Source organism: Vicugna pacos, chromosome X, assembly GCF_048564905.1.
Source record: "Vicugna pacos chromosome X, VicPac4, whole genome shotgun sequence".
In the NCBI taxonomy this organism is placed as follows: domain Eukaryota; kingdom Metazoa; phylum Chordata; class Mammalia; order Artiodactyla; family Camelidae; genus Vicugna; species Vicugna pacos.
This window is the reverse complement of record NC_133023.1, coordinates 44,655,566-44,681,700: the sequence shown is the minus strand read 5'-3', so window position 1 is coordinate 44,681,700 and position 26,135 is coordinate 44,655,566. Positions and strand designations below refer to the sequence as shown.

General features: G+C 35.7%; 1 protein-coding gene across 3 annotated transcripts in view; it reads right to left on the bottom strand.

Moving 5' to 3' along the window:
- KLF8 (KLF transcription factor 8) overlaps positions 1-26,135 on the bottom strand; it is a 60,705-nt gene that overhangs the window by 17,384 nt on the left and 17,186 nt on the right. Inside the window, exons 2-5 of one of the 3 annotated variants that reach the window (XM_006218903.4) lie at positions 25,853-25,926; positions 14,503-15,067; positions 11,350-11,461; positions 10,580-10,719 (exon numbers count right to left, since the gene is read on the bottom strand). In XM_006218903.4, the coding sequence (XP_006218965.1) occupies positions 10,580-10,719; positions 11,350-11,461; positions 14,503-15,067; positions 25,853-25,926 (891 nt within the window). Of the gene's footprint in view, positions 1-10,579; positions 10,720-11,345; positions 11,462-14,502; positions 15,068-25,118; positions 25,258-25,852; positions 25,927-26,135 lie in introns of those variants that run through there. The other 2 variants (XM_015251729.3, XM_031675312.2) reach the window with 2 other exon arrangements.

Genomic DNA, 26,135 nt, shown 5'->3' with positions numbered 1-26,135 from the left:
ATAGCCCAACTTCACTAATAATCAGGAAAATTTAAGTACAAATCACAATGTGATATCACTTCACCCCTGTTACAATGGCTATTATAAGAAAGACAAAAGATAACAAGTGCTGGAGAAGATGTGGAGAAAATGAAATCCTTGTACACTGTTGGTGGGAATGTAAATTGGTACAACTACTGTATGAAACAATATGAAAATTATTCAAAATTTAAACATAGAAATGCCACATGACCCAGCAATCCTACATCAGGGTATACAGCCAAGGGAATTGAAGTAGTATCTCAAAGAGATATTTGCACTCCCATGTTTATCACAGACTTATTCACAATAGCCAAGATACAGAAATAACCCAGTGTCTGCCAATGGATGAATGTATAAATATCATGTGGTAAGTATATACAATTAAATATTATTCAGACTTAAAACAAGGAAATCCTGCTATTTGTAAAAGCATGGAAGAACCCAGAGGACATTATGCTAACTGAAATATGTCATATTCAGAAAGACAAATACTGCATGACCTAATGCAGTATTTGGAACGCATGCAGTATGTGCAATCTAAAAATGTCAAACTCAGAGAGGAGATCAAGATGGCAGAGTAAGAAGACGCTATGCCCACCTCCCCCTACAAACCCATCATAACTATATCTACATGTGGAGCAACTCTCTATAAATACAAACTGGAGGATGTCAGAAAGGCTCTTCTATGACCACGGTGGTAAAGAAAGATCCACAGAGTCAGAAGGAAAAGAGGAGAAGTTATCCGGTCAGGATTCAGGTTCCTAACGGAAGACATAAAGAAGAAGGGATATCATGGGCTCTGGGATCTTCTATGTCAAGTGAGAAGTTTGAGGCATCTATTGGGTACCCCAGCCCTGGGGCTTGACACTAGGAAGATGAGTGCCCTTATCTGGTTTTAAAACCAGTGAAACATACTGGAAGGCTGTAAGAAACTGAGAGGCTGCTTGTGAAGAGCAAGCGTATGTGTTTTCTGACTCCCAGGAACAAGGCAAGTAGGTGGATAGAAAATGGCCTGGGGCTCTGGCTGATTTCCTGTGACCATCCCAGTACACACCCCAGCCTGCACTGTGGGCCTGTTCCAGCCCCTCTTTCTCTGGCTCAGTTCTCCATTAGGGCAAAGGCTGCTGTTCCTGAGAAGAGTGCACACTTTTGGGGAGGGAGGGACTTAGCTAGGTCGGACATGGCCCTGTACCTGAACAGGGTGAAGGTGGCCATTGCTGATGTGTATGAGAAAGTGGCAGCTTGGGAGTTACCTAAAGCTCTGATTGGCATGCCAGGACTATCCTAGGCATGCTCCACCCATATCTGGCACTTGCTCCAGCCCCTCTTGTTCCAGTGCTGCTTTACACTGGGGCAAAAGTGCCATTGCTTGGAGTGTGTATGCATACTTAGAGGAAGCAGAGATGGCTTAGACCTCATCCTGCATGTGAATGGGGTGAGGGCAATCATTGGCAGTGAGCATGTAAAGGCAGTGGATTGGAAACTGCCTGACTAGCTTGATAGGATCACATCAGCACACACCCAACTCTGCACCAGGCATCTGCACCAGCACTTCTTGCTCTGGCACTACTCTCCACTAGGGTGGAAGTGCCCTTACCTGAGCAAGAGTGCACACTCATAGGGACTGGAAACAGGTGAGACCTAAACCTCAGGAGTTCTACTGAAGAACCCTGGGCATCAGCCCTGCCCTCAATATGGTGATGATAGCCGCTGAGCATAGGAAAAGCCCTGGTTCACACCTGGAGAAGGCTCTAGTTCCTCCATCTCCAGCCCTACATCCCATCCCATCAAGGTAGTAGATGCTAGTACATATAAGGAGAAGGTGGGATCCATGCTTACTTCAGATCCAGCTCTCCTATCAAAGCCAATGGGCACATGTAGATGCATATGGATGTTCCCACATAAGGACACTACTTCAAGACCAGGATGGGCAACTGTGTCACCTAATTTCATAGAGACACAGAAAACTAAACAAAATGAGAAGTCAGAGGAATTTGTTTCACATGAAAGAACAAGGAAAAAAAAACATTACAAAAATCTCCTACTGAAACAAAGATAAAAAATTATCAGATAAAGAGTTGAAAACATTTGTAATGAAATGCTAACTGAACTTGGGAAAAGAAGAGATGAACACAGTGAAAATTTTAACAAATAACTAGAAAATATTTTAAAAGACCCATTCAGAAATGAAGAATTAAATAGCTGAAATAAACACATAAGAAGGAATGAATAGACTAAGTGATACTGAAGAACACATAAGTAATCTGGAAGGTAGAATAATGAAAATCACCAATCAGAACATAAAAAAGAAAACAAAATTTTGAAAAAAATGAAAGTAGCTTTAGAGATATCTGAGAAATCATTAAGCATACTGACATTCACATTATAGGGGCCCCAGAAAGAGAAGAGAGAGGCATTGAAAATGTATTTGGGGAAATGATAGCTGAAAATTTTTCAAACCCAAGGAAGGAAATAGATTTCCAAGTACAAAAGTCACAGAGGATTCCAAACAAGATGAACCCAAACAGCAAGACATGTCATATTTAAAATCACAAAAGTTAAAGATGAAGAGAGAATTATAAAGGTGACAATGAATATATATATGTTCATGTATAACTGAAAAATTGTGCCCTACACTGGAATTTGACACAACATTGTAAAATGATTATAAATCAATAAAAAATGTTTAAAAAAGAGAGAATTATAAGGGAAGCAAGAGAAAAACAAAAAGTCATATACAAGGGAATCCCCATAAGGTTGTCAGCTAATTGCAGGAAGGGAGTGGCATACTGTATTCAAAGTGCTGAATGGGAAAAACCCAAACCTAAGATACTCTATTCAGCAAGACTATCATTCAACTAAAAGAGTTCATCAGTACTAAACCTACCCTAAAGAAACATCATCAGTTCTCTAAGTGGAAAAAAGTAAGAATCTATAGGAAATGGAAAACACCACCAAGAAAGGCAAATATATAGTAACTATTGAGGATCAACCAATCACATAAGCCATTACAAAGATTAAAAGATAAAAAATTGTAAATGTAACAATAGCCACAATAAACAGGAGATAAACATAAAGATGTAAAATATGACATCAAAAAATCAAAATATGGGTAAGGGAAGCAAAAAATTTAGTTTTTTTAGAATGTGTTTGGACTTAAATAACTATGAGTTTAAAACAAGTAGATACAGTTATAGGTCAACATATATGAACCCCATAGTAACCACAGATAAAAAAACCTATAGTAGTTACACAAAAAAGTTAAAAAGAAGAAATACAATCATATTACTAAAGAAAATCCTCAAATCACAAGGGAAGAAAAACAGAAGAAGAAATGAACAAAGAATTACAAAAACAACCAGAAAACAAGTAATAAAATGGGAATAAGTACATACCTATCAATAATTACTTCAGATGTCAATGGACTAAATGCTCCAATCAAAAGACATGGTGGCTGTGGGTATAGCTCAGTGGTATGGCACATGCTTAACATACATGAGGTCCTGGGTTCAAATGCCTAGTACCTCCATTAAAAAATAAATTCATAAAACAAAATAAGATATTAAAAAAAGACATGGTGGATGACTGAACAGAAAAACAAGACCCATCTATAATGCTCCTTAAAAGAGACTCACTTTAGGTTTAAGGATATGCACAGACAGAAGATGGGGGGTAAAAAAAAGATATTTCATAGAAACAGAATAAACATGAAAGCAGAGGTAGCAACACTCAAAGAAGACAAAATAGACTTTAAAGCAAATGCTATAGCAAAAGAGAAGCAATGGCATTATATAATGATAAAGGGATCAATATAAGAAGATGATATTAACTTCTTAACATGTATAAACCCAATATGGGAGCACCTAAAATATAAAGCAAATATTAACAGACATAAGGGGAGAAAATGGCAGTAATTCAATATTAGTAGGAGACTTTAGCACCCCAGTTATATCAGTCGACAGATCATCCAGACAGAAGTCAGTAAGGCAACAGTGGTCTTAAATGACACAATAGATCAATTGGATGTAATAGATATCTACAGACATTTGATCCCAAAACAGCGAAACACACATTTTTTTCAAGTGTACAGGAAACATTCTCCAGGATAGATCATGTGCTAGACCACAAAAGAAGTCTCAACAAATATAAGAGAAAATTACAGGCCAACATCTATGATGAATATAAATGCAAAAATCCTTAACAAAATATTAGCAAACTGAATCCAGTAATACATAAAAAGGATAATGCACCATGATCAAGTGGGACTTATTCCAGGGTTGTAAGAATGGTTCAACATTCACAAATCATTGTGATAAAATAGATTAACAAAAGAAAGAATAAAAATCACATGATCATCTGAATAGGTGCTTAAAAAGCATCTGACAAAATTCAACATCCATTTATAATAAAAACTCTCAAAAAAGTGAGCATAGAGAAGTTGTACCTTAACATAGTAAAAGCCATATGTGACAAATCTAAAGTTAACATCATACTCAATGACAAAAAGATAAAAATGTATCCTCTAATACAAAGAACAAGACTAGGATGCTCATTATTTCTACTTTTATTCAATACAGTATTAGAATTTCTTGTCAGAGAATAATAAATAAACAAGAAAAAGAAATAAAAGGCATCCAAATTGGAAGGGAAATATTAAAACTGTCACTGTTTGCAGATGACAGGATATTATATATAGAAAATCCTAAAGTCTCCATCAAAAAACTATTAGAACTGATAAATGATTTCAGTAAAGTTACAGGATACAAGATTAATATACAGAAATGTGTAGGTTTTCTATATAACAATGAAATAGAACAAAGATAAATAATGGAAACCATCCCATTTACAATCACATCAAAAAGAATCTAGGAATAAACTTGAATAAGGAAGTGAAAGACCTACATCCAAAACTACAAAACACTGATGAAAGAATTTGAAAATGATACAAAGAAATGTAAAGATATTCCATATTTTTAGATTGGAAGAATTAATATCGTTAAAATATCCATATAACTCAAAGCAATATACAAATTTAACACAGTCTTTATCCAAATGCCCATGACATTTTTCACAGATCTAGAACTAGTAATATTAAAATTTATGTGAAACCACAAAAGACCCCAAATAGCCAAAGCAATCTTCAGAAAAAAAAAAGAACAAAGCTAGAAGTATCTACTTCCTGGCTTTAGACTATACTTCAAAGCTACAGTAATCCAAACAGATTGGTACTGGCACAAAAAAGGCAAATCAGTGGAGAACCCAGGAATTAATCCATGCACACATGGTCAATTAATCTATGACAAAGTAGGAAAAAATACACAATGAGGAAAAGACAGTCTCTTCAATAACTGGTGCTGGGAAAATTGGACAACTACACATAAAAGAATGAAATAAAACCTTTTCTCACACTGTATTTAAAAAAACCTCAAAATGGATTAAAGACATAAATTTAATATCAGAAACCATAAAATTCTAAAAGAAAACATAGTGGGTACACTCTTTGACATAATTCATAGCAATATTTTTTGAATCTGTCTCCTCAGGTAAAGGAAACAAAGCAAAAATAAATAAATGGGAACTAATTAAATTTAAAAGCTTTTGCACATCAGAGGAACCCATAAACAAAATGAAAAGGCAACCTACTGAATGGGAGAAAATATCTGCAAATGGTATTTCAATAAGGTGTAAAATATATTAACAAAATATACAAACAGCTCATATAACTCCATATCAAAAAAAACAAAGAACCTAATGAAATAATGGGCAGAAGACCTGCTTAGACATTTTCCCAAAGACATACAGATGGCTAACAGGCACATGAAACAGTGCTCAACATTGCTAAACACCAGGGAAATGAAAATTAAAACCATAATGATGTATCATCACACAGACTTCAGAATGGCTAATATCAAAATGTCTATAAATAACAAATGTTAGCTAAGATATGGAGAAAAAGAAACCCTAGTACACTGATCATGAGAATTTAAATTGGTGCAGCCATTATGGAAAACAATATGGAGGGTTCTCAGAAAACTAAAAATATCCTATGATCCAGCAATTCCACTCCTGAATTATATATTTATCTGAAGAAAATGAAAACATGAATTTGAAAAGATATATGCACCCCAATGTTCATAGCAGAATTATAGCCAAATAACCAAAATATGGAAGTAACCTATGTGTCCATCAACAGATGAATGGATAAAGAAGTGATAAAATATATATGCACAATGAAATATTACTCAGCCATAAAAAAGAATGAAATTCTACCATTTGCAGCAATGTGAATGGACCTCATTATGTTAGTGAGATAAGGCAAACAGGGAAAGAAAAATGAATGTATATGCAAAAGAGAAACAGACTCACAGATATAGAATACCAACTTGTTACCAAAGGAGAGAGGGAAGAGGGGAGGAACAAATTAGGAGAATGGGATTAAGAGACTCAAACTACTATGTAAAAAATAGATAAGCAACAAGCATGTATTGTATAGCACATGAAATTATTGCCATTATCTTGTGATAAGGTATAATCATGTATAATCTACAAAAATACCAAATCACTATGTTGTACACCTGAAAATAATATAATATTGTAAATCAACTATACTTCAAGTAATCCCACCCCTGGGCATACATCCAGAAGGAACCCTACTTCAAAAAGACACCTGCACCCCAATGTTCATAGCAGCACTATTTACAATAGCCAAGACATGGAAACAGCCTAAATGTTCATCAACAGATGACTGGATAAAGAAGTGGTGGTATATTTATACAATGGAATACTATTCAGCCACAAAAATGACAACATAACGCCATTTGCAGCAGCATGGATGTTCCTGGAGAATGTCATTCTAAGTGAAGTAATCCAGAAAGAGAAAGAAAAATACCATATGAGATCACTCATATGTGAAATCTAAAAAATAAATAAATAAATAACATAAATACAAAACAGAAACAGACTCCTAGACATAGAATGACATAGAATACAAACTTGTGGTTGCCAGGGGAGAATGGGGTGGGAAGGGACAGACTGGGAGTTTAAAATTTGTAGATACTCGCAGGCATATGTAGAATAGATAAACAAGACCATACTGTATAGCACAGGAAATATATAAATGATCTTGTGGTAGCTCACAGTGAAAAAGAATGCAACAATAAATATATATATATGTTCATGTATAACTGAAAAATTGTGCTCTACACTGGAAATTGACACAACATTGTAAACTGACTATAACTCAATAAAAACATTAAAAAAGAAAAAAAAAAGATGTGAATATATACACACACAGTGGAATATTACTCTATATTACTCTGCCATAAAAAATGGAAAAATTTCATTCTTCCATTTGCAGCAATGTGGATGGACCTGGACAGTATTATGCTTAGTGAAATAAGTCATACAGAGAAAGACAAATGTATGCTTTCACTTGCATGTGGAATCTGAAAAAAATAAATGAATAAACAGAAAGAGAATCACAGATATAGAGGATAAACTAGTGGTTACTAGTAGGAAGAGGAGTGGGTGGAGGGACATACCAGGGGGAGAGGCAGATAGGGGTAGGCGATTAGGATATATTGTAAAGCACAGGAAATACAACTAATATTTTATAACTTTAAATAGATCATAATCTATAAAAATACTGGATAAGTATGTTGCACACCTGAAACTGATATAATATTGTAAATCAACTGTACTTTAATTTAAAAAATGTCAAACTCATTGAAACAGAGCATAGAATGGTGTTTACCAGGGTCTGAGGCAGAGGGGTATGGGGAGATGTTGGTCCAGGGGTACAAATTTCAGTTTTGCAAGATAAATAAGTCCTGGAAATCTAATGTACAACAATATGGCTATAGTTGACAATACTGTATACTTGAAATTTGCTAAGAGGGTGTATATTACGTGCTCTCACTAGACACACACGCACACACAAAATGTAACCTGGTGAGGTGATAGATATGTTAATCATCTTGATTGTGGTGAATATTTCACAATGTACGTATATATCAAATCAGCCAATTTTGCATCTTAAATATATACAATTTTAATTTTCAACTATAAAGTTGGAGGAGAAAAATAATAAATTAAGACAAAAAAATCTGTGTGCGGCAGTGAGACTAAAATTGAAAGAATATAGCCAACATTTATTGAGAGCTCATTATATGTCAGGTAATATTCTAAATGTTTAGACTATTAATATTTCCAGATAAGGAAACTGTGGGAAATAAAGGTGATGTAACTTTTCAGCTAATGAGTACACTCAAATCCAGGCAGTGTAGTTTCACAATATATGCTCTTGGCTATTATGCCTATATCCCCAATAAAAGAGCTATTTGAAGAAGAAAATAATAGAACCTTAGAAACAAACAACTGGAGGAATAAGAGAATGCTAAGAATCAATGATTAATTTTGCATCTGAGTGAATGGGTGATGCTGTTATTAGAAACTAGGGCTTAACTGTACATTTAATGGAAATTGTTGTAGCTCTACTTCCTACTTTATATGATTCTAGCTCAGGGGAGATGAAGGGCTGCATTGCATCCAGATAAGCAAGAGCCTCATGGCTCTCTGCTGAGAAAAAAATCTACCACAGACAAAGATGTTACTCTCTGGAACCCTTTGAAATAAATCTTAATCTTTAGAGGGCAATAAATCAGGCATTTCTGCAGCTGCTTTAGTTCCAAAGAACCTGTGGAACACCAGCAATGGAAAAAAGTATACCCAGGTATACTAAGTATACCACGGTTGGATTCCTGGGGGCTTTTCCCACTTAAAGGTGTGATCATTGGCAAATTGTCTCTGAAAATGGCATCTCCATCCACCCAGTCACCCAAAAAAGAAATCTGAGAGTCATCAGTGTCCCCTCAATCATCAATATACTTCCTTCTCTCCACATCCACTCCTAACATCCTAGCTAGGCTCTGATCATTTTTTGTCTGCATCACTATAGTAGTCTTTTAAGTGGTCTTCCCCCTTTCACTTTTGCATCTCAACGCTTCCACCAACTACTGCACTCAATATGCCTAGCCATGCTGGGCTTCTGTCAGTAATTAGAACAAAGCAAGCTCATTCTTATCTCACAGCTTTTGTTCTCTAACCAAGAACACTCAAGGTTTTTGCATAGCTGGCTCCTCATATTAATTATGCTAGTCAATGTATGAGCTTTGTTTAGATCTAAATTGGAATAAACTTTAAAAAAATTTATGAGGTAATTGTGGAAATTCGATATTAAGGAATTTGTATGTGCTAGTAATATTGTGCTTATTTTTAAATGTTTGTGTTTTAAAGATATATTCTGAAATATTTTTGACTAAGATAATGTGATGTCTGGAATTTGCTTCAAAATAGTACAGTGGGGAATGGGATAGTTGGTAGGGGTGTGGAAGAAATAAAATTGGCCATATACTAATATAATTGTTGAAGTTGGGTAAAGAGTACATGGGAGTCTGGTAAACTATTTACTTTTGCATGTTGAAAATTCAGGTTTAAGTCCTTAAACATTATGTATGTATGTATGTATGTATGTATGTATGTATGTATGTATATATATTCATTCAGTGGAATCAGCCTCCATCCTATGTGGAGGAGAAGCATACAAAACATCAATAAATAAATAAAAAAGTGTTATGGGAATATTGGGAGAATTTAGCCTGGAAACCAATCACCTGTTCACAGCCTCGGGACATAGCAATCAAAACTCTGGGTTCTTCTATACAAACCCTAATACAATATATGCTTATAAGAAATGAGGGCCCCTGACTTATCCAGGGTGTCCAACCTCACTTCTGAGCTGGAGATGACTGGAGTTGAGGAGTCTTCAAGGCAGAGGATACAAACTGATGACTGACAAGCTACTTCTGGACCATAGGCAGGTTTCTTCGAATCCATGGTGTTATAAAATTTCTTTAATTAGATGCTAACATTCAAATCTGGAATGTTTCACAAAAAATCTTGTTTTTTTTTTAATTTGGAAGATTTGGTAATACTTAGTTGGAATTGAGTGACAGTTCTCCTTCAAATTGGGCAGGTTGCCTGCTCCCCTCCAACCCTCACTTCTGACCTCCCTGGTATGCTTTACTTATTCTTTCTAGCATTGCATCTTTTTTCTAACATGAACAAAGGTATGTTGTAGTTTGGTGGATGGTGCTGAACTCCAAAAGCTTGCTTTAATTTCACTATACTTTTCAATACTCAGTAAAACGTAGGGCTCTGGTAGAAAGGGAGGGAGTGATGTCTTAGCTGCCTTAATCTTCACATAAGTGTTAAGACTTCCCAATTAGAAAGATTGCAGGTGCTCAATGGGGATAATGACTATTCAGAAGATACCAGGCGTAGTGTTTTCTTAGGCTGGTTTCATGAAAGCTACCATAGACTAGAAACAAGACATGGGGTAAAAGCCATGAATGGAGCCTGTGCCCATGAGTATAAATAGATCAGTCTTTGTTGCAAGAATTTCTTCTCTTCCTATCTCTCAGAGATTGAATGTGTGTATGTGTATGTTTGTGTGTGTGTGTGTGTGTGTGTGTTGAGGGTAGGGTGGAGGTGGGCAGACCTGTATGGATTCTGCGGTGGGCTTTCAGGTGAGAGCTTTTGGTGTACACTTTGCTGCATCCCGCAAAGTCACACTGATGAATCCGTCTTCTTTTCAAGTCAAGGGACTCTTCTCCCTGCATTTGGGTCATTGCTGCTGGTCTGAGCAAAGAAAGAGAAATAGGGCCAAGTAATGATTTTAAAGTGAAGGCTAGATAAATGGACTTACATATAATGGTATCACCTCATACATGCATTAAATTTATGCAAATTTACCACCAGGCCTCTCAAGAGAAGAAATAAGTGAAACAGTTCACGTAATTTCCTCATCTAGGCCATTCTGTTCAGGAAGTGTAAGTCCCAGGAGGTGGTAATGTTTCCTTGGGTGATTTCTGTTCCTAAGCAGTGTGAGAATTTCACTCTAACAAATCTCATTCTTATGTTTAAAGGAATGTATTTTTCATACAACATGATTGCTAAAACACAAGCCAACTACAAGGCTGCTTTAAAATTACAGAGAGAAACAGAATACGACTGTACTTTACAGGAAATTTGCAGATTTTTTTCCAAAAGTAAAATTGAAGATCTACATTATAAGATTACTCTGTCATAACATACATGTCCATGCACATATATGCACACAAGCTTATACCTTCATTGAGAAGGCGTTTACCTATATTTTGTTGTCCTCAAATTCTTACAAATTCGTGTCTCAGAATTTTTTCCACTTCTACCACAGACACACACATATATACAAAGAGACAGTCCTGAAGTAAAGATAAAAGTACTCACTCTTGCTGTAGTCCCTGAAGGCCCTGTAAGGCTGAGGATCCACTCTCAATTGCATTCTCCTCACTGTCACTTGGGATCTCCAGTGGAGACATGGAGGTGGGGTCAACTTTCACTAAAAGGAAAGAAAAGAGCAGTGTGAGCTACAAATATATGTACTTCTGCATTCATTTTCAGGATTCCCAGTTTAGCTCACAATGAGATGTATCAGCAAGGTAGAAAAATAAAGAAAAAGCAAAGATGGAAGAAGTACAGATGCATGAGAGGAAGAGAAGAACATTTAAAATTTTAGCACAGAAGGATACATAAATTCCTTTGAGGGAATTCTGGTACCGCTAGAATGAGCATCTCCAGGATAGCAAGATAAGATAGAAGGTTTCTCTAGGATAGGGTTTAGGTATGATTCATCTCTTTATCTTCAGCCCCCAGGACAGTGTCTGCTGAAAAGTCAGGTTCAATGTGTGTTTGTTGAATCAAATTTTAAATAGTTCCATGGCTGTCCTAAGATCAATGCCTAGGCTCACACCAGAGGTGAGAACATCTTCTTTGGTTTTCATGTTCCTAAGTCGAAATAAGTCAATGAGATGAGACACATAATTAGCACCTAATAGGTGCTTGATACATGTTAGTATCCTTCCCTTTTACCTATGTTGGCAGAAGCCCTCAAATATTTATTGCCAACCATTGGTGTTTCTGATCCCTAACAAAACTCATTCAGGTGGTCAGCCATCTCCTAATCTAGTGAAAGCTTCAAAACTTCTGTATAGAAGAAACTTATGGGTGGCAATAAGGTTGGGGGTGGAGAGTATTTGGCTAATGCAGTCACCTCCAAACATTGTATATCATTCACTAAAATGTTTAAAGCATGCATCTCAATAGGGGATGCGTGTCTGTGTGTGTGTGTATGATATAAATGTACTAGTATCCTAAAATTTTGTGTACATTATGAAAAATAAACAAAATAACATGTAAAGGGTGACAAAATAAAAATAGAACATTTGATACTTTCTTCTAGTACTCCATTTATTTTGTACAATACCCAACCTCACCCCTCACCAAGCTGAAAGCATAGTACTTTGGAGACCACAAGGCTAATGGTCTTAGCTTGAAACTACACTGAACACTTTTAAAATTGATTCTATTAATTTAAAGTGGCTCTGGTAGACTGATGGATATTATGAGCAGAATTCAAAGCCCCATAACCATTCCTTGGTTTTATTACTGCCTTGATATCAGCAAATTCTCACACAGAGAATTTAATTTTCCCAATTCCTTTTTTGTTTGGCTCTTCCCCTATATAAGAATTGATAATCATGTCTTAATTACCTCAAAAACAAGGTTGTTATGAACATTTATCATTACCACAATTAACCACTAGTCAATAGTGGCTTTTTTTCATAGTTATAAAAAAGGTTTTTTGTTTGTTTGTTTGTTTGCTTTTTTGCAGGAAAATCCCAGAAGTGGTTGCCAGGACCATTTTTATTTATTTTTTATTTTTTAATATTTTTTTATTGAGTTACAGTCATTTTACAATGTTGTGTCATATTCCAGTGTAGAGCACAATTTTTCAGTTATACATGAACATACATGTTCATTGTCACATTTTTTTTCTCAGTGAGCTACCATAAGATCTTGTATATATCTTCCTGTGCTATACAGTATAATCTTGTTTATCTATTCTGTATATGCCTGTCAGTATCTACAAATTTTGAACCCCCAGTCTGTCCCTTCCCACTCCCTGTCCCCTTGGCAACCACAAGTTTGTATTCTATGTCTATGAGTCAGTTTCTATTTTGTATATATCTTCATCTTTTTTAAAGTGAAGTAGGCCAGAACGAGAAAGAAAAATACCATATGAGGTTGCTTATATGTGGAATCTAAAAATAATGGCATTTTTATTCAAAAAACATGCCAGCAACTTGATGCTTAGTATGTCATTTTTCATTCTCCTACATTTAGTGATGAGATAATCACAAGGCATTGAATTTCAAAGGTAAAAAACTCTTAAGTTCTTTTTTCACTGAGTTGAAATCTTATACCAAGTCATTTCCATTCACATATCTTTTTTTGATTTTTTTAATCCATGCTAAACATTTATCAGTTCCTCATCTGACATGGGTTTGAGTCCTCTCACCATCTTAATCTTTCTCCTCCAATTATATTCCAATTCCTCAACATCCTCTCTAAAGTTGAATGTTCAAAAGTGATTATAATTCTACAGATGTGGTGAAGCTAAATATCTTGAACCACTTAAATGGCCATATAATTTTCTTTTATCATTCTCAATTACAAACTAAAGTAGATATACCTCCAGAAGGGTAACTGGATAGCTGGGGGATAGTGGTAAAAGGAAGACAAGGTTCCTTTCTGAATTCTAAACTTATTTTAAAAATTAAATAAAGGGTAACATTACAGCATATAAACTGTTTCCTGGACAAATTTTCAAATTTGTTCATCAAATTATTTGTGACAAGTACTACTTGTGTGCTCTCTCGAGATACACAAAGAGAAATTAAGTCTTGCAAGTAAAAAAGTAAAATGAGTGAAAAAGTAAAATGGAGGATGATAGATGCCAAATGAGGAGGAACATAGGAAAGATGGCAACATTTCAAAGAAGACTATTTTACCTGTAGGGAAGACAATGCAGGGGGGCTAAGCCTGGCTATATGCATAGGGCTAGAAACATTCTCAACTTTTCTACCAAAGCATTCCTAATGGCATAAAAGATTAAACACATCCTCCTGGGAAGTCCCAGGGTGGGTGCCTTAGTAGGCTTAAAACTATTTTTGAAGTTTTTATTTTATCTTAAAACATTATTCAAATTTTATATTTTTCTCTTTAACAATATCATATTTTTAAAATATAAACTGTTTTAAATTACTTATTATTAAATAACATAGAGGTTTCAGGGAAGATATATAGTGTTTCACTCAAGGATATGCATACCCCAGTTTGAGAAGCATGGGCTAAACAAAAAAGAGTCATTGTACATTTGTAAGTATTGAGGAGACATGATAAAAGAAGTGTTTATGAACAATTGCTCAAGCTGTATGCAAGAATAATTGGAGAGAATGAAAAGAAATAGGAGATATGATATTCAAAAAGAGAATAAATGAAGGAAGGTAAGGTCCAGCAAAGGGGCACACTGATGCTCACCTGATCCAGCATTTTTGCCATCTCCTCCAATGAGTGGGACTGTAATGGCTGCAGGGCCCCCATCTGCAGGCAAAGTAGTATACACCATGGGCAGTGACTGCACCACCACTGGGATGGCCTTCAGGCCACCCATCTTATTTGGCAGACTGACTGAGGGGATGGTGTGAATCACATGTAAAATCTGCTGACCACCAGTTCCCTGAGAGGAGGTCAGGATAGAGCCTGGGGTCAGAACAGTAGGGATATTTGTTGAAGTGCCTGTGTCAGATGTTGAAGTGGACGCTACAAGGGTCTGAGAAGCAGGCTGTGGCTTGGGAGGACGTATTGGAGCTTGCAGCATACTGGCAGGCTGGAGAGGAGCCTTGGGCTTGTGAAGGGAGAGGTCAACTGGTTCCACCTGGGGAAAGTTGAAATCATTAGCCAGAAGTTCTTCTGGGGGCTCAATCTTGATGTCATTTAACAGTGCTGGGTTCTCCATGGGGCTGGCATCCAGGAGTGGTGGAGATGTCATATTATTTCTGTCTGCTGTCTTAAGAGAATCTCTAATTTGAACAGGGCCAGTGACCTAAAATAAATAAACAAATAAGAGGTACAAAACAGTGAGTATTAGTACCCTGAAGAAGACATGTGAGCAATGAAAGAAAGAAATCTCTGTTCTCTTGTCATGGACAGAATATATAGTGAATTGAGAAAAATGAGGTAAGAGTAAAAAGAGCAAAAAGCAAAAGAAGAGTTACCACAGTTTAAAAAAAAAAGTAAAAGAAGAGTAAAGAGGAAAAAGGAGCAGAAACTTTATTGAGCACCGGCACCAGGCACTGTATCAGGCAATGATACAAATTATTTCATTTAATCATTACAATAATCCTGCAAGATTAATTAGTATCAACACTTTCTGAGTATCCACTATAAGTGCTGTGCTAAGCCCAGTGAGGCCACACATGAATAAGGTATAGTGACAAAGTACACACCAACATATTAATTATAATGATAGAATAATAAGTAGCTTATAAGTCATACCATAACAAAAGATGCAGTAGACATATAAGCAAGGTATTTTAGAAAAAGAAAAAGGAATGATTCATTTTGTCTAGACAGGATCAGGGAAGGCTTCAAGGAGGAAGTGATATTTTATATGGGTTTTAGAGGCCTAAGAGAAATTATGTAGGTAGATGGAGTAAGAAAGATATTTCTTTTTACAGAGATATAACAACAGACAATATGTTTAGGAACTAATGATGCAGTACAGTCAGTTATATTATATGCAAAATCTAACTGTATAACTAACTCAATGATCACTTTATAGATAATATATAAAATATCTTAAAACCTCAGCCTAATTACAATTTTTCTAAGAATTCCATGAATTCAAAGGTGAAGGATATCCCCAATCAAAAAGTGGGCAAAAGATCTGAACAGACGTTTTTCCAAAGAAGACATGCAGATGGCTAACAGGTACATGGGAAGATGTTCAACATCATTAATTATTAGAGAAATGCAAATCACAACAACAATGAGACATCACCTCACACCTGTCAGAATGGCTATCATCAAAAAGTCTACAAATAACAAATGTTGGAGGGGATGTAGAGAAAAGGGAACCCTCATACACCATTGGTGGGAATGTAAATTGGTGCAGCCACTATGGAAAATAGTATGAAGATTCCTCAGAAAAACTGAAAATAGACCTACCTTTGATCCAGCAATTCCACTTCTGAGTATATACCCAGAAAAAAACCAAAACACTAATTCAAAAAGATATATACACCTCAATGTTCATAGCACTATTTATAATGGCAAAATATGGAAGCAAACCAAGTGTCCATCAACAGATGAATAGATAAAGAAGATGTGGTGTATATATATAATATATATAGATATTATGTAGTATGCATATATAGTATTATATATTACATATATATAATGGAATATTACTCAGCCATAAAGAGTGAAATTCTGCCTTTTGCAGCAATGTGGATGGACCTAGAGACTTAGAGAATATTATGCTTAGTGAAATAAGTCAGACATAGATAAATACTGTATGATATCACTTACACATGGAATCTAAAAAATAATACAAACAAATGTATATGCTAAACAGAAACAGATTCACAGATATAGAAAACAAACTAGTAGCTACCAAAGGGGAAAGGGAAAGGGGGAGGGGAAAATTAGGAGAAATGGATTAAGAGGTACAGGTGACTAGGTATAAAATAGATAAATAACAAAGATATTTTGTATAGCACAGAGAATCATAGCCATTACCTTACAATAACTTACAATCACTATGTTGTACACTTGAGACTAATATAATGTAAATCAACTATACTTCAATTAAAAAAAAAGTCAAGGATATTGTGGACTGTATATTGCCATTGCCAAGCAACACTTTGGACCTTGAAGATGGCCTTGGAGACGGTGGTGCTACTTAGCTAGTAAACAAAACAATATTCCATTCTGTATCAGGATTATATTTGAGTTGTAAGAGTTTTGAATTATGAGAAATGTTCAGGAAATCACCCATTGAAAAAAGTACAACTATCTTTTATCTTTGGAATATGAGGGAAGGTAGAGTTCAAGGAAAGGCTGGGTTATAAAAGATAATTGTTTTGAGAAGGGGAGTGGACAGAACTATTTCTGTGATATTTAACTATTTGCTTATTCAAAGACACAAGGAGTAATAAGACTGGATTCAAAGAGATCAAGAAGGAAGTAAGAGAAAAAATCTTGGTGAGACATTTATGAGACTATTGGATAAATTTGAATATTGACTGGTTATTGGATGATGTTAAAAAAGTAGTGTTAACTTTAAAGGGTTGATAATGATATTGTAATAGGGAAGAACAAATGTGACTCCATATTAGATCTGTTCCTTTAGCTCTAACTCTGTGCTCTATTTTCTATGCTTAGTCACACTGGTTCTGCACCTTTTGTAAAAGAATGTTGCCTACAGCCTGAAATATACAGTATAGCCCATTCTCAAGGCTCTGACCTTTAAAGGCATAACACTTTCCCATTCATATAGAGATGAAAAGTTGCAGAACAGAGAATGACATTTGTCTTGTTAAAGGTTTACACAAACATCATGATATGACCTACATGGACAGTTGCAGGAACAAAGGATTCCAACACCAAGAAGTTTGCAACAGCCAACCACACCCCCTCCCCTTTTAGTATAAAAGGAGCCTGAATTCTGACTTGGGTAAGATGGTTCTCCAGGACATTAGTCTGCCATGTTCTTGGTCTGCTGGCTTTCCAAGGAAAGTTGTTATTCCTTGCCCCAACACCTCATATTCTGATTTATTAGCCTGTTGTGTGGTGGGCAGAACGAGTTTGGACTCAGTAACAATATTATGGTTATGATTTTTAAAATTTTAGATGAGAGATAATACGAGCCTGAACTCAGAGAATGATGAGGGGCAAGGATATACAGTGCCCTCTTGCTCTGACTTCTTTAAAAAACTCTCAGAGCATGCTGAGAGTGAGAAAAGACACCAAGAAGTATCCATGCTTTACCTACAGAATTTAGGCAGACAGCCATCTGCTTTCTCCTGCTGTGCTATGATGTTTTTGGTTTCTTGATTTATAAGCCCTCATCCCAACTCAGGCTTGTTTGTGGTCCACATGTTGCTTCAATCTGCTCCTCTAAGACATATCTTCTGTGATTTGTCTCAGTCTTTGACATATCTCTAAAATAATCCATCCCTCATGGGTGGATTCATTCCATCTAGGTAGAGGGGGAAGTAGAATCCTGTTGGTGGGGAGGGGGGAGATATGGAGAAGTTGTAAAGAATGGCTCTGCTGAACTTAAAAATTCCTTGTCCTCTGAATCCCCCAAATCAACCTAAGCTCTTATTTCTCCATATTTGCTTCTTGTCTCTTCACCTGACTCCCTTCCCAAATTAAGGAGGCAAAATCCCAGGAATCCTTAAGGAAGAGTAGGAAGAATTATCTCTTCTATAGTCTCTCTATCATGACTATCAATAACATTGAGAATTAGAGTTATAACAGAAAGCATAAGAAGAGGTTAGGTATAATATCATTTTCTATCAGAATATAGATTGTGGGTGCAGATATAGAAATATACACTGTCAGCCAATATACATTAAGAAAGGCTCTAGTTAAAATTTTAGGAACTTTCTGGACTCTATGCTTTAGGCCCTAGAAACCTAAGGAAGCTGAAGTTCTGAATTGTAAACATAAAACGAAGACTACTTTGGCAACTTTACTCTTTTGCTAAATAGAGGCCGTTTCCTAGACCTTCATCATTGACCAGAATAATGCTATGATTTCAAGGCCTTGTGCTTAGCTAGTACTTGATCCACAGTTATTCATTTTATTGACAAACATATTATTCAGGGAAATCCAAAATGGAAAATGACTGATGAAAGTATAAAACTTGAAGAACATATAGGCTATTCTTATTGCCTTGATGAGATAAGATGTTGCAGGGCCCTGCTTCAGCAAAGCCACCATGAGTTGTCTTTCTGTAGACCAAGCCCGCTTTGTAGTCTACTAATTCTTAACAAAAACCCTGTCCACAAGAGGGCGTCAATCATTACTCTCTTTCTGCTATCATCACAAGACTTTAAAAGAAATGTTGGAAGTCCAGTTGTTTGGGTTGTATTGTTTTACTTTCTCAAATCATATCATCACATATTTCCTTCTGTACATATCAGTTTCAAGTGTATCTGTTATGTCTAAGTGAATCCAGCCTATAGCAAGGATTTTCTGGTTTATGAATGCTGTATTCTGCAAGTACGCTTCCTCAACAAAGCAGACTATACTTGAAAGCAGCTCTCAAGGTTGAACTTACTGTTTTCTTGCTTTGTGGCCTGAAAACATATAGGACAAGCATTCCGTATCTACATATTACTATACTAAATGCTTTTTGTGTGCACTGAGAATTCTCTTTTAATACGGTCAAAATAATTTTGATAAGAATTTCAATATACAATCTGAATTCTTTCATATTTTTATTATAGCTATCCCTATGGTTAAACACACACTATCTACCTTACTTTCTCTTTGTAGAGTCTGAGAAAATATAGTGTAAGGAGTGAGTGAGTTTTCAGCCCTAGAGTTTTGGAGATATTTTAGAATTCTCACTAAGACGACTCAAAATGTCTCCCTATTCTACTTTTCATTGAGTACACACAGCTTGGAAGCTCATCTGAGGATTAATTTAAAGCTGTGTCGCTGTGGGCTGAGGACCCCACAGCACGGTAGCCAAGCACTCACAGAGGGTCATCAGATGCTAAACACCCGTTCTGACCAAGCTCCAAACAGCAGGACAATGAAGACAAGAGCTTCGTGTCAGGGCGTCTTCCTGCAGGATGGCCGCCCTGCTGAGGATGGGGGAGGGGCGCACTGGAGCAATTCCGGGTCCCAGGAACTCTGCCGCGCGTGGACATGCACTTCAATATTGTTTTTTGGTTTTATTATAGTTATTACTTACACTTGTTTGCTCTCTCCTGACATGGTTTGACTGGGAGAATTAAGCATTCCACAAAGAAACGTGAAAACTCGAATACAGAGAGAAATTAATATTTTTATCTAAATGCTAACGATGTTTGTATATGATACCTTATGGACAATTTTCTTTAATCGCTGGAGGATATATCATAATCTTCTAACTTGACTGAAGTTAAAAGTGGCTCTGAGCTGGGGGCACGCTTAAACTCACTTTAATTGCTTATTCTAATTTGTTGTTATTTCTGTCATATATTAGTGCTGGCTACATAGAACAGGGCACTTGACAAGAAGGATAACAATCCAATGTCTCTATCATATTTTTACACATTGTAGAAGAATCTCAAATACTCTGTATCCAATCACACCCCATCAGATCCAGTTGTTATAAAAATACTGTTTGCTTAAAGTGAGTGGAAGAGCCCCTGGAACACTGGTTTTTAAAGATGTCTCCACCTTTCATGAACAGATATTCTTTGGCTAACTCAGTTTCTTACACTTGAAACAATATTGACAGTAACTCAATATTTCAATAAATAAATTATGAGAGTGAAAGTCAGAACTAAAAAAAAGCTGTGTCATCACATTTTTCTCTTTAAATCATCGATTTTCATCTTCAATATTGTGTGGTGACTTAAGGTTTTAAGTGTTCTATAGTCAGTCACTAACATTTTTCAAAGAAAGAATAGTTTACCCATTCGCTATTTTATTTTTAAAATTTTTACTGAGTATGGTTGATTTACAATTTTGTGTTAGTTTCTGGTTTTACAGCAAAATGATTCATATATATATATATATATATACACACACACACACACACACACACACATGCATACATACATCCTTTTTCATATCCTTTTCCATTATGGTTTATTACAGGACATTGAACATAGTTCCCTGTACTATATAGTAGGACCTTGCTGTTTATCTATGTTTATATAATAGTTTGAATCTGTTAATACCAAACTTCTAATTTATCCCTCCCCTATTCGCTATTTTAAAACTTTAGCCTGCAGCTTCCTAAGATTTCTGAATATATGAAGAAGGTTATGTATGTAAAAATCCAGAAACTTGGGGGTAATTTGGAGACAAGTTTTAATTTTCACAGTCCTTCCCCTCAAATGTCCAGGATCCTAATTCAATTTTAAGTCGATTTGAGTTGACAAAAAGAGTTATTTATTGATGTATCACCAAAGAGGATTGATAAAGGCACCTAAGACCCTCCATTCTAAAAAGAAACTCAGAAAAGGTGGTCAATTTCACATATTTAAGCTCTTGAGCATTTGATGAAGGTAGACGGCCCTGCAAGGTGGAGGGTCAGGAGAATCAGTTGTTTAAAACAGCTATGATTTAGAGCAAGACTAGAAAGAAAATGAAAGAACAAAATACTCCAGACAGCACAGCAGATGGAAAAGAGAGGAAGGAGTATTATCATGGTAATAAGATAAAGCTCAGGCTCCTCCCAAATAGAAAGAGGAAAGCCGTTTTTGTACACAGGTCCCTTCTAGCTTTGCTTTGGGTTTAGACTAATCATTTTCATGTCCATGTTCTCATGTATGCACATACAAACATATATGCACACATTCATTGTTTAAGTAAAAAAACCTCTAAATCTCCAAAAAAGACATCAGGTGTTTGGGTATTAGAGAAAGGACAGGTTGGTGGAGTGGATATTATTAGAAAGTTTGACATAATCTAAACCTAGAGGGATTTCAAATTTTACTTCACCACCACCTCAATAGCAGCAGGAAATGGAGCACTATTAGACAAAATAATTCATCAATTTGTATAAATTAATGAAATAGACAATCCTAAGGAGAAAGTATCAAGCATTGTAGCAGCCACATCCAGGCAAAATGAGGTCAGAAATGTATATATGTAGGCATGTACATATATATGTGTATATGCATATGTCTGCATATATTCATTCATTAGGTATTTAATTAGTACACATCTAAAAGCATCTAAGATTGTTTGGGGATGGTGCATAGATAAGTTATTTTATTTAAAAAGCTATATATTTATTTCTTATATATTAGAAAATTAGATATATATAACACATTGTAGTGGGCTGAATTGTGCCCCCCCAATGTCCATATCCTAATCCCTAGAACGCATGATTATTACTTTATTTGGAAAGGGTCTTTGTAAATATAATTAAGGACCTTGAGGAGATTCTCCTGGATTATTTGAGTGAGCCCTAAATTCAATAACAAGTGTCCTTATAAAAGACACACAGAGGAGACACACACAGAAACACAAAGAAGAAATCAATATGAAGATGCACACAGATATTGGAGTGCTGAGCTCACAAGTCAAAAAATACCTGCATCCACCAGAAAGTGGAAAAGGCAAGGAACAGATTCTCCCTTAGAGCCTAGGGATGGATCATTGTACTAACGACACCTTGATTTTGAACTTCTGGCCTCTAGAATTGTAATAGAATAAATTGCTGTTGTTTTAAGACACCCAATTTGCAAAAATTGTTGTGGCAGCCCTAAGAAATTAATATCCCACATCAAATCCAGAATTCTTTGGACTATTTAGGATAAAACTAATATAATATTTATTTATTTTTAGCTGATTTATTTTTAAGTAAATAATATTAATGATAAGGATATGGCAAACATTGTGAAGGTGGTACACAAATAACTGAAGTTTGGGAGAGGAAGATTATCACTGTGTAAACAAGAGATATTTACATGAAGCAGTTGACAGAAAACAAGTAGTAAACAGAGCCATATGAGTGACTGATACATATAATTTAGCATTCCAGGAACTCAAGGGCACTGGAGATTAGTGAGAGTTGGGGTTATCAATGAAAGTTTTATGGAAGAGATGGAATTGGAATTTGAAACTTCAGAAAGTGTAAGATTTGGTAAATGAGACAGGCTGACTGAAGCACATTCCTGGCAGAAAAAATGGTACAGGAAAAGGTGTCACTGAGAACCTTTGAGAAAATGTATAACCCAATTAGTTAATATTATAGAAATATTGTTAATTTTCTTGGGTATATTAGCGTTGATGTGGTTATGTAGGAGAATATCATTATTAGTAAGTGATGCATACTGAATTATTTGGGTGTGAAGTTTCTTGATGTAAATTACTTTCAAAGGTAAGAAATGAGAGAAAGAGAAGAAGAGATAGGGAGAGAATCACAGAGAGAGAGGCAGCGAAAGAGAGAGAATATATGCAACTATGTGAGAATATGTGCCAAAATGTTAACAATATTAAATTGGAGGAGGGATGACATGTATGATAGAATATGAACCCTAGAGCTGCTCATAAACTTTGTCCAAGAAATCCTACTTCTAGGAGATAATTAGAAACTACAAACAAAGGGCAAGTGACAACCAAGTGCTCATTCATTATATGGTATGGTGATGTAGGAATTCAAAGAAGGGAGAGCAGCATGTGTGTACTCAGCTAGACAGCCACCCACCAATCCTACTGTAATAGGGAAGAACAAATCTGACTCTGTGTTGAATCTGTTTCTTTTATTTTAATCTTTATATTCTACTGCTTTTGCTACAAGTTAATCACTAAAGGGATGTTACATATAGCTTAAAGTATACATAATGGCCCATGTCTGGGAACCCTGCCTTCCATGCCTGAGCTTAAGCCAAAATAGCTTTGTTTAGTTCACAGGAAACATCATGACCAGGCCCACCTGTGAATGGCTGGAGGAAAGAAATTAACACATCCCCTCCAGACTCTGGCTGAAACCAAGAAATATTTGCAACAATTTACCACTTTTTTTTTTAACTTTTCCTCCTTCCCCCTCTTTGCTCTATAAAAGAAACTAGCATTCAAACCTGGGCAAGATGGTTCTTTGGGACACTAGTTCACCATCTTCTCGGTCTGCTGACTTTTCAAACAAAGTTGCTATCTCTTGCCCCAACACCTTGTCTCTCAATTGATTGGCCTGTCATACGTTGAGCAGTATGAGCTTGGACTCAGTAATACTACATCACAACATAAATAAATCATACAATGGACCAAACTAAGAGGCTTCTGCCCACTAGGATAGTTGTCAGCTTTGTATTGTTATAGAACACAAATTCAGGGCCCAGGACATGGTTAGTGTTCCATGGCCATGTACCACAAGCACTCTAGCTTCATTAAAAACAAGATATCTTGGAAGTGGCAAGAAACAAACAAAAGAAGTGCTTAGATCATCTACTTTCCAGAATTGTCTATACATTGCACCAATTTCAAGGTGACTTCAAATTCTGGAACCTTAGTATACTTAATGCATGGAAAAACATTTTTTGAATTGTACTTAAGTATATTGAGATTTCAAAATTAGGTACCTTTGTATGCCTGACAAAATTTCATTGAATACTTTTTATTACAAGTCCAGTACATTTTAATCTAACCCTTATATTCAGCTTCCTCTTAGTATCTACTATGACAAAGTACCAGCAACCAGCAGATGTTTTGCAACAATTACCAACTTTTGATGTGCTAATAGTCCCTAAATGGCAACAGCTAAAAGGAAGGTAAAAGAGATATTCAATTGGGTTTAATGTCATTAAAACAGTACAAAGGCTTCTCATCTATATGCACACATAACTTAAATAAATTCAGTTGTACACCAAACACAAAGCATTTAATGATTAAAAACATTTTTTTTCTAAAATATGACTCCTAAACATCAGCCAGATACTTTATCTGGTTGCTTATGTAAAGTCACAGATCAGTATTAGATACACAAAGCTGTATACTCAATTTTATGGGCAATTTAAGGATTTTCAAAGATGATTTTGATTATATTTGGGTTTCACTTAGCAATGGCTTTAAAACTCAACTCAAAATGTGATTTCCATATCTAACACGGAGTGCTTAGCTGTAAAAACCAGATAATATGTTTTGAATTCTTGTTCTGGGAGTGCCCAAGGTTACAACTTTCTTATCTGTAAAGTAGGAACATTAAAATGTCTGTCTTTGATGGTTAATTTTATGTGTTCACTTGGCTAGGTCAGCTGCCGAGATATCTGGGCAAACATTATTCTGAATGTTTCTGTGAAGATTTTTTGGGTGAGTTTAACATTTAGATCATCAAACTTTGAATAAAGCAAATTACCCTCCATAATGTGGCTTGGCCTCATCCAATCACTTGAAGGCTTTAATAAACAAAGACTGACCTCCTCCAAGGAGAATGAATTCTTTCAGCAGACTGTCTTTGGACTAGAACTGCAACTCTTCCATGGCTCTCCAGCTTGCCAGCCTACCCCATCAGATTTTGCATTCACCAGGATTCCATAATCATGTGAGCCAAATCCTTAAAATCTCTCTCTCTAGATAGATAATAGGTAGATAGGTAGATAGATATAGATAGATATATTTGGATAGATATATTTTTCTTTTATATGTAAAGATATATATCTTTAAATATAGGATATATAATTTATAGTTATAGAGATAGATATAGATAGGTATACATACATATTTTATTTATATCTATAGATATACAGATAAAAAGATATTGAGACATATACATTCTGTTTGCTCTGTTTATCTGGAGAACCCTGATTAACACACTTCAACAGAGTTAATGTGAAGATTAAATAAAACAATGCATTTGGTCTTTGGGGTGCCTGAAATATGCAATAGTGCTAGAAAAATTATTGCTGTTGTCTACTAAGTGTCTAATCTTGTCCCTCTAGCCTTGATCCCAGAGGGGATGATTCTTTTGGGCCAGATTTACTCCCTATTTGAACCAGAAACCCAAGCATTTAAGTATTTCAGGGAAATCTCCCTTCTTTCACCCCTTCTCAGCCCTCAACATGTTGTTAGAAAGAAAAATGAGCTTCAGCTCTGTAACAATTACCAGGTACTCAACACTCAGTATTATTATCTTATTTTCCTGATAACTGACCTGTTTGAATACATGCATTGAGCTACCTTCTGAATTAAGGTGGATCTCCAAGTTGTTTATGAGTTGATCCATATCTGGAAAAGAAACAAGGGAAAGACAATTTTAAAATAAGATCTAACCTAATATATGCATACAGTATGCCATTTACCCTTGGCTACTTCTGTTTGTGTTCTATGAACATTATTTTTCAGGACTTACTAGATACTGAGAAGTCAGTATTTGGACAACATTCTAATTTATATATTCTACTCATCAAGATAGCCCTGATTTGTCCCCAACAATA